The sequence below is a fragment of the Arvicola amphibius genome, chromosome 3 (assembly GCF_903992535.2).
Source record: "Arvicola amphibius chromosome 3, mArvAmp1.2, whole genome shotgun sequence".
In the NCBI taxonomy this organism is placed as follows: Eukaryota; Metazoa; Chordata; class Mammalia; order Rodentia; family Cricetidae; genus Arvicola; species Arvicola amphibius.
The window spans coordinates 47,029,619-47,039,873 of record NC_052049.1 but is presented as its reverse complement, the minus strand read 5'-3'; the positions used below and the strand labels follow the sequence as shown (position 1 = coordinate 47,039,873).

The 10,255-nt window shown below is 42.4% G+C and overlaps 1 protein-coding gene across 1 annotated transcript in view; it reads right to left on the bottom strand.

The window, feature by feature from the left end:
• Positions 1–5,522: 5,522 nt before the first annotated feature.
• Positions 5,523–10,255, bottom strand: part of Slc30a5 (solute carrier family 30 member 5) — a 28,388-nt gene continuing 23,655 nt past the window's right edge. The window contains exons 14-16 of the mRNA XM_038323163.1: positions 9,927–10,153; positions 6,584–6,712; positions 5,523–6,329 (exon numbers count right to left, since the gene is read on the bottom strand). Of these exons, the coding sequence (XP_038179091.1) occupies positions 6,159–6,329; positions 6,584–6,712; positions 9,927–10,153 (527 nt within the window). The 3' untranslated portion in view covers positions 5,523–6,158. The remainder of the gene's footprint in view (positions 6,330–6,583; positions 6,713–9,926; positions 10,154–10,255) is intronic.

The window sequence follows — 10,255 nt, the reverse complement described above, 5'->3', positions numbered from 1 at the left end:
ATGCATCAGAAACATTCATGTCAATTACAAACCTCATGTCTGCAACTGGTCATGTGCCCTTAGCTGGTATTTATAATGACCTCCTCTCCTACCTGTTCTGCATTTCCTCCCCCCACCAGCAAGAAATTCAGTAGAGCTTAGCTTTTTCCTAGAGGAGTGACCCAAACCTTCGTTCTTGATGGGCCTGCGCTCTTTCTCATCCTGTCTGGATTATGCTGTTGTAGTTTTCCATTGACATTAATCACAGGACATGGTAACACCAAGAAACACCCTAAAGCAGCAGTTCTCCATGGTTGAGACCCCTTTGGCAAACCTCTGTTTCCAAAAATATTTACATTATGATTCAAAAGATTAGCAAAATTACAGTTATGAAGTATCCACAAAAATAATTTTATGGTTGGGAGGTCACCAATTGTCTTAGGGTTTCTATTGCTGTGAAGAGATACCATGACCACAGCAACTCTTAGAAATGAAAACATTTAATTGAGGGGGCTTGCTTACAGTTTCAGAGGTTAAGTCTATTATCATCATGGTGGGCAGCATGGTGGCATGCAGGCAGACATGGAGCAGGAGCTAAGAGTCCCATCTATCTTCTGCATTGGCCACTTAGGAGAGTTAAAGGGAGATGTGGCAGGAACCACCACCCCTGCATCTTTTAAGTTCTTGGTGGTGACACAATTTTTTTTTTTTGTGAGACAGGGTTTTCCTGTGCAGCCCTTGTTGTCCTGGAACTCATTCTCTAGACCAGGGTGGCCTCGAACTCAGAGATCCGCCTGCCTCTGCCTCCCGAGTGCTGGGATTAAAGGCGTGCACCACCACTGCCCTACTTGATGATACTATTTTCTTTCTTTTTTTTTTTTTTTTGGTTTTTCGAGACAGGGTTTCCCTGTATTTTCTAGAGCCTGTCCTGGAGCTAGCTCTTGTAGACCAGGCTGGCCTCGAACTCAGAGATCCGCCTGCCTCTGCCTCCCGAGTGCTGGGATTAAAGGCGTGCACCACCACTGCCCTACTTGATGATACTATTTTCTTTTTTTTTTTTTTTTTTGGTTTTTCGAGACAGGGTTTCCCTGTATTTTCTAGAGCCTGTCCTGGAGCTAGCTCTTGTAGACCAGGCTGGCCTCGAACTCAGAGATCCGCCTGCCTCTGCCTCCCGAGTGCTGGGATTAAAGGCGTGCGCCACCACCGCCCGGCGATGATACTATTTTCTACAGGTCCTCTGGAGATGTAATACTGGTTTGGAGGACAGAGGCAGCTCTAAAGGCTTCCACTTCGTCTTCCCAATCATAATAGCCCCCACTCCACAGGTAAGGGAGGCAGCGTGAGAATTCTGCCAACTTCTAAGTATATCTATCCCAGTTATACATTCTGGGGGTGGGTAAATAGCCATGAGATGAGTTTTGGGACCAACTGTGAGTTAAGATTCAGCTAAAATTCCATTAAACACCCGACCTCCTGTTTTAGTGGAAGGCCACAGTGTTTCTTGGACTCTCCGAGAATTAGAGTCAGTTCAGAACCAGTATCCAATAGACCCTGGAAAGTCTCACTGTTTCCTTTCTCTCAGTGCCAGTTATCCTTGCTAAAGGTCATAGGTCCCCCTGGGGAAGGACTGGGGAAAGGCTAGCAGTAAGACCCTTAAGTATTTTATCAAGGTCCTTCCTCAGGGGAACTCAGCCAACCCTTCCTTCAAGGGGTTCAGGGACTGCAAACTGGCTCAAGTCTGGAAGCTGGTTTATGGACTGAGACTCCCTGTTGCCATGATCGAATGCGGCCTTTCTTTCATTGGTTTGGAAGCTTTTCCTCTTAACAAAAATTCAGTAGACTTCTTATCTACTTCAGACCTGGAAACACCCTGCTTGATTAGCCCACAGGAGTAGTGCCGACATAAAAATCACTCTGCCTGGGCTGACCAGTATGAGTCAGGCCATTACGGACCTTGCTTTGTCTACGCTGCCCATTATGATAACTTCAGTCACCTTGCCTTTGGCGATTCAGGGCTGCCACCTGGCTCCTGCTACTTCAAGGCCCAATTAAACCCATTGCATTTAATTAATCCAACTGAGCTGCAGCGTCTCCAACCGTAAGGTCTGGAACAAGGAATGGAGCGACAACAGAGCTCTTCAAATGTGGAGGTGGTGCCCCGCTTACCTTTTTTTGTCTTATAGAATTATGAAGGGCACGTCTTTTGGACCTTCCCGTTGTGGAGGATTGGGTTTTACACAGGGTACCCACCCACTCATGCACCGCAGTTTCCTTGAGCCTTAAACTCCCTTCAACACTAAGCCAAGGGATATCGGGCACCTCCAACTCCTTTTCAGTAGGCAAGCTTTTTTTTTTTCTTTTTCTTTTTTGGTTTTCCTAGACAAGGTTTCTCTGTAGCTGTCCTCGAACTCACTCAGTAGACCAGCAGGCTGGCCTTGAACTCACAGAGATCCACCTGTCTCTGCTTCCCAGGTGCTGGGATTAAAGGCGTGCTCCACCACTAACCGGCAGTAGGCCATCTTTTGACAAATGCTTCAACCAACCATTCAAACAAACTTTGACAGCTTTAAAAAAAATTGTGTGAGCTTCCATATTAAGCCTAGAATCTCTACTCAGGTGGCCCGTATCAATCAACTCACCCTGACCCAGTTTTTTGTTCCTTCCTCCATTATCCCATACCCTTAAAACCTATTCTTACACATATTCCCCAGGCTTGTGCTTGAATGAATTAGCAAACTCATTAAGCTCTTCAGTAGTGTACGTACCTCCCCACGGGCTACACTTTTTACCTTCTCTCTAGGAGCCTGCCCTCTGCCTCAAACTCAGAGATCCACCTGCCTCTACCTCCTGAGTGCTGGGATCAAAGGTGTGAGCCATCACTGCCTGGCTCCTGATAACGTTTTAAATAGCACTTAAAGATGTGGTCTTGGGCTGGAGAGATGGCTCAGAGGTTATGAGAACTGACTGTTGTTTTGGAAGTCCTGAGTTCAAATCCCAGCAACCACATGATGACTCAAACCCATCTATAATGAGATCTGGTGCCCAGAACACTATGTACATAATAAATAAATGAAAAAAATAAAAGAAACGGTCCTTTTGGAAACTGTCATGTTTTCCAGGACATGCATGGCTTTGGGGCTGACCTGAGGGGGGGGTCACAGATCATGACAACAGAAACATGTTCAGGAAAGCTGGGATCTGGTAGGATGTAGGCTCTTAGGGGGATGCACCTGCAGCAGCCAGAAAATTCAGCAGCTTTATTATCCGCGCCAGGATGAGTCAGGTGAGCTAATCTCGGTGGCGGTCCCTATGAGGAGGAAGTCTCAGGCTGTAATCATCCTGGGAGGGAAGCTGCAGGCAACTCTGTCTATACACTCTCAGAATCAACTGCTAAGACCTGGCAGAAGACCTTGCCATTCCAGACTCCTTTCCAAGGAAGATGGAGCTATCACTGAGTACTAGGATAAGGTCAACCCCAGGTATCGATATACCTTTTCAGGGTCACCTCTTTATATAAACCAGGAGATCGAGTCCTTCATAAAATCCTCCCAGAGGCCAAATTGACACTGGATGCTGTCTGGACCAGATTGTTTCAAATCCTGCTTGGTCAAGAGGCAAAGATATAAACTCTGTCATCATGGGGTCATCTGTCCAGAGTTAAGAGTGTTCCACACCCAAAGTTCAAATGTCCTTTTGTGATTCTTTTGGAGACCTGCTTTTCTTTCCTCTCTCTATGAAACCGTGGTGAAACCTATCTTTAAATATCTCCCCAGTAAGCAGCCAGAGTCTGGGGTATTTACTCACATCGAGTTACGAACCCCATGCTTATTCTCTTACTCTAACATGGCTGGGCCCTACACTGGGTGGGATAATGTTCCTTCTCAACCTCACGTTCACTGGGGCCATACTTAGTAGTCTTTTGAAATCACCCTATGATGGCACTTCTAGCCACTGTGACTGTTCTTCTCTTACTTACAGACTCTTGTTTTAAATCTGCCAAGTGTCTTTGATCCAGCTTACTCAGCCTTTTGTTGACAGGGATCTTCTAGAATACAGGCCCTTAACGTACAGATAGCATTGCGACAGGGATTTTAATCACTACCATCTACACCAAGATGTACTCTTCGCCGCTGAGGACATCTTGACCTCCGAGTCAGTTTGTCGACAAACTGACAATGGATAGGATAGTTCCGTGACAAAATGGACCAATTTCCAGTATCTCCTAACATGATTAAAGGACGATGACTCAGAGATGGAGTTGATCGGCTGCAGATGCTCAACAGCTGGAAGGTTTCCAAGTGTGCCCTGGAAGAGAATGTTTCCAGTAGCCACAGAGCTCAAGTTGCAGAAGTTCAAACCAAATCCCTCACTGCAAGGTTGGCTGAATCACAGTGCAAATTCCAGTCCCAGCTGTCAAAAGTAAGGGCATTAATTGGTAAAGAATGGGATCCTGTAATTGTATGTGGGAGAGCCCTATTGAAGCTGAGAACTTTGAACCCTCAGATTATCAAGGCTTTATCACACCTGAAGAGGTCATTCTAGCCTCAGCTCCACTCCACATCTTCAAGAGGGTAGGGGTCGTTTGGAGGACATTGTGTGTGTGTGTGTAAGCTGGGAGTGCAGCACAGCAGAACAATAAAGAAACTGGCAGCAAGAGTATGGAATGAGGGGCTGGAGAGATGGCTCAGAGGTTAAGAGCATCGCCTGCTCTTCCAAAGGTCCTGAGTTCAATTCCCAGCAACCACATGGTGGCTCACAACCATCTGTAATGGGGTCTGGTGCCCTCTTCTGGCCTGCAGGCACACACACAGATAGAATATTGTATACATAATAAATAAATAAATAAATATTTTTTTTAAAAAAAGAGTATGGAATGAGGGATTCATTGTTTACCCTTGGATCACTAACCCTTGCTTGCTATAGTGTCCTCTCTGAGCCCTGAGGGGTCATTGAGGCTAGACCTAAAAGGCTCCCATCAATGTGGTGCCCCAATCCTCCTACTGGGTTGCCTCGTCCCGCCTTGATGAGATGGCATATGCTTGGTCTTATTATAATGTGTTATGCCATGTTTGGTTGTATCCCTGAAATGCCTGATTTTTTTCTGAAAGGAAATGGAGATTTAGGGGAGAGAGGTGGAATTGCAGCCAGGATGGATTATGAAAGAATAAACAAAAAAGGGGAAAATAGATAAATATGGTAGACATAACTATATAAAGTAATTATAGGACATTTCAATTTCATGGTGTCCAAAATCCCTGTGCCAGTTTCACTAAAACTACTCTGTTATTTGTTACATATGTATATCTCCCAGAAATTAGAAAAATGTTATAACCCCAGACGGAGAAAGCGCCTCTTGCACAACCGAGGAGGCAAGTGACTTGCTGGAAGCCAGGGACTGATGGGCAGACGGATGAGAAGGGTCTTGGGGTGTCAGATGCACACAAGACAGGATATTCTACTTCAGAAATGCAAGAAAACAGAAAGTAACATGACACAACTTAGTGCAAGTTCTTTGCCCTAATCAATTATTCATTTGCAAATACTACCAAAAATAAAAAATTTATTTAATGGAGTGGTTAAATCATGTAATACATCAGGAACTATATTATAGTTCTCTATTCTTATTGTTTATCTCAAATCAGGGGTTGAAATTTCTCCTGAATAATTTACATTTCAAGTGGAAATACAGTTTTTACTTAATGTACTTAAGTTATAATTAGAAATCAGTTTTATATACAGAAAATTCATAAATATAGAATTTTATTCCCATTTTGTCCTTCAGATATGCAAAAAATCGACTAAAAACTTCCTCTGGGTCTTTGTAATAAACATGTAAATACATATTCACAGTGGGGATGCTTTCTGATAGAAAATAAATGCACAGAAGAAATTTGGTCTTCACCAGAATCCATCATTATGTGTCCATTTCTGAAGATGATGTGATATAATTACATCATGTTCATTCATATTTAAGAGTCTGATACACGTAATTCAAACAGAGTAACAGTTTTCTTGTACAATTAATGCTTCATTCTGCATTTCAATTTTCTTTTAAAAGACTCCTTGATCCAACAGCAGGGAGCTTTAAAAGCTTTTGTACAGTTGTGTGCAACTTTCATGCTGATGTACATCATACACACTGTCACTCCTCCTCCACGGCCCATGCACATGGGCACATCTCACATGATGTAAGTACCATCTTTGCAGTATTTCATGGACTCCATCTGTTTTGTCATAGCCAGAACATCATGAAATCCAGTACTCAGGCCAGACATATGCTGAAAGTATGCCTCCTTTTCCACTTGGATTGTTAAGTTGTTTACTCCAGCATCTTTAAGTATTCCTGTAATCTGTCAAAAAATTCAGAAAATTAAAAAATTTATAATAATGTAGTTAGTACAGTTTTGTTCTTCAGACAGGGTCTTGAGATGTAGCCAAGGCTGGCCTGGAACTCATGGAACTCTGCCTGCTTCTGGGTCCCTGAGTTCTGAGATTAAAGGCGAGTACCACCAGGTTCAGCAAGATTAGTATTTTACGAGTAAATGGCTACTAAGCCCTATAGTGGATAGCATCTTAGAAGTGAATTATCACAGACAAAACTTACCTGCTGCACAATTCTTTGTTCCAGCACATCAGAGGTCACCTGTATATGAATTGTTCCTGCTATAATATTGGCAGAGTGGCGCCAAAAATGGGGGTCTCGATATGATATTAATCCTTCAATTTTCTGTATCTGTGAAGTAGAGAGGTGATACAAATGATTTTTATAAAATATATACAGATTACTTAATTTAGGAATTATGGTGAGGTCAAAGAAATAAAAAGATACAGTTTGTAATAAGCTGTTCAAGACAGAGAACACAATTCGCCTACTCTAAACATTGCCTGGGTGTGTTTACTTAACTACAGCTTCCTTTACACTGATAACGTGCACGCGTGTACACACACACACACACACACACACACACACACACACGGATAACAGATTTAAAAGATAGCCTCAGTTTTCAACAACAGAGGGTTGGCTAAATTGTCAACTACAGAAAATTGGCTAAATAAATGTAATTTTGCATTGCCATTAATATATACATTTCTTCAGTATGGTATTAATGGAGAAAGCTAAAGTATTTATTTTGTTTTTCTTTTATATATCTGGGTGTTCTGTCTACATGTGTGTGCATGGTGTTCAGAGGCCAGAAGAGGGTGTTGGATCCTCTGAAACTGTGGAGTTACACAGACCACTGGGAGCAGTCATGTGGATGTTGGGAATTGACGCTGGGTACTTTGGAAGATAAGCCAGTGCTCTAACCTGCTGAGCCATTGCTCCAACCCTCAAGTATTTTATGTAGTGAAACAACTTATAAAATGCTGTCAAATTTCATCTGATTTTTCTTTATATTTTGCTGTACTTCAAACTTCTCTGTAATGGGTATATGTGTTATTATTATTTAAAGATACAGTTTTTATGTGTGCAGTGCTCATGAAGGTCACTGGATCCCCTGGAATTTACAGACAATCAAGATGCCATGTGGGTGCGGGGAACTGAACCTGGGTCTTGTGTAGGAGCAACAAGTGTTCTTAACTGTTGGAACATGGTCAGTGAATGGAGCTGCGTGAGGGGAATTCTGAGTGTTTGTGGGTAAACTCCAAGAAAACTAGAGTCTTGTGAGCTCAATTTCTTTGAAAACACGGAACTGTTCTTGGAATGCTTTTGTGCCCCTCCCAGGTCTGGGACCAGGTGGGTGTACTTCAGCTCACTCCTCACACCTGGCTACTGTTATCTATCCATATGCCTCTGCAAAAACCCATGTTGTTGCCACATATGGCTTGTCCTTGTGACTGGGACACTTTGCTCACGTGACTCTTAACTCTCAGAGTGTAAACTGAGGCTCTGAATAAGGCTGCTGTTTCATGAGACTGTCAGTCCACCTCATCTTTAGGCTCAGCCCTCCCAGGTTCACACTGTTAGCTGCCAACTAGAGAGGTAAACACTTAACTATTGTGATATCTCCTTATGAGATATTTTTTAAAATAAAAAATACTTTTTAGAACTGAGGATGTCATTAGTTGATAGAGGGCTTGCCTAACACGTACAGAGAGGGTTCAGTCCCTCATACTGGAAAAAAAATAGGTGGTGTTGGAACATGCCTGTGTTCCTAGCACTTGGGAAGCAGGCAACATATGTCCAGCCTAGGCTACACAAGACCCTATCTCAAAAAATAAGCCAGCAATGAAATCTTTTAAAAGAAGTATGATATAGTATTCATTGATTATGAGAATGTGAGAAAACTTAACTAACTCATTAAAATGAAAACTGGGAGAAGCTGGGTATAGAGCACATATCTGTAATCCTAGCACTGGTGAGCCTGAAGAAGAACTGCTGCAAATTTGAGGCCACCCTAGGTTACTCAGTGAGTACCAGGCCAACCAGAGGTATGTAGCAAGACCCTATCTCAAAAAAAGGGGGGGGGGGGTTGGAGAGATGGCTCAGAGGTTAAGAGCACTGGCTGCTCTTCCGGAGGTCCTGAGTTCAATTCCCAGCAACCACATGGTGGCTCACAACCATCTGTACTGAGATCTGGAGCCCTCCTATGGCGTGCGGGCATACATCGAGGCAGAATGTTGTATGCATAATAAATAAATCTAAAAAAAGTGTAAGTACATACTTTTAGTTTTGTGAGCTAATTCTATAACTTTATAATCACAAAACAGGCGTCTACTAATTACTCAGTTAATTCTGTAAGTTATTTTTTTGTTTGTTCTCAAGTGCCTTCTTTTTTTTAAATGATTTTTATTTTATGTGCATTGGTATTTTGCCTGCATGTATGTCTGAGTGAGGGTGTTGGATCCCTTAGAACTGGAGTTACAGTGCTCTTAACCGCTGAGCAATCTCTTCAGCCCCTTAAGCACTTTTTCAAATAAGTTTTTTATGTGCACACGCGTGTGTATGTGTATCTGTCTGTCTGTGGAGGTCCAGTAAGGTTTTCCTTAAAAATACCATCCATCTTCTTTAAAACAAGGCATCTCACAGGCCTGGAGCTAATAAATCAGGCTATCCTGGTCCCCTGGGATTACAGGTGACATTATATGCCTAGCATCTTGACATGGGTTCTGGGGATTGAACTCGGATCCTCAGGGTTGTGAGGTGGGTACTTTATTGACTGAATCATAGCTTCTTGCCTTATTTTTAAATAATACTGAAAAGAGACAAAAAAAAACCAAAAACAAAATTCTAATGACAAAGAACTGAATAGAGATTAGAAAATTATTAATCCCAGCACTCAGGAGGCAGAGGCAGGTGGATCTCTGAGTTCGAGGCCAGCCTGGTCTACAAGAGCTAGTTCCAGGACAGGCTCTAGAAACTACAGGGAAACCCTGTCTCGAAAAACCAAAAAAAGAAAATTAGCATCAGGGCTGAAGAGATGGCTCAGTGGTTAAGAGCACTGGCTGCTCTTCCAGAGGACCCAAGTTCAATTCCCAGCAATCACATGTTGGCTCACAACCATTTGTAATGAGATCTGGTGCTCTCTTCTGACCTGCAGGCAGAACAATGTATACATAATAAATTAAAAAAGTCTTTAAGCATCTTCATCATACAGAATCTTATACTTATTCAATTCTTGGTTTGTGTGCTGTCTCATCTTTTTCTCCCTTCTCCCTCTTTTGCCCATTCGCCCCTGTCACTGTAATATACATATTCTTAGCTCTTTTTATCTTCAGACAGTCTTACTTAAATTGCCCAGGTTTGTCTTAAACTTTTGCTCATTTTATCTTACTCTCCAGGGCAACTGAGATTACAAGCTTGAGCCATTAAGGCCCGATCTACTATATTTATGTTCTTTAAGATAAACTGTATTATATTAATTTATACCTTGCTTATTATTTGTTAAAACAATTTACTCAACTTTAAGCGCTATTTTTAAAGGATAAAGTAGTGAGGAAATTACCTTTTCTAAAGCAATATGTAGTTCTTTTTCATGTTCAGGTGGTAGTCGCAGAAGTAAGACTTGACAGGCATCTTTAATCAGTGGGATAACACTGAGAAATATTAACACAGCAATAAAAAGAGAACACAGGGGATCGGCAATAAACCATCCAAACTGCTCTATAAGAACTGTGGAAACAATCACACCAATGCTGCCCAGTGTGTCTGCCAGAACATGGAGAAATACACCTACAAATAAAATGTTAAGGACATGAGCAATGACAGTTCACCTAACTGGCCTCTTTACAGCACTGCTGACACCAATACATCAGTGCCAGGCCCGTTTTAGTG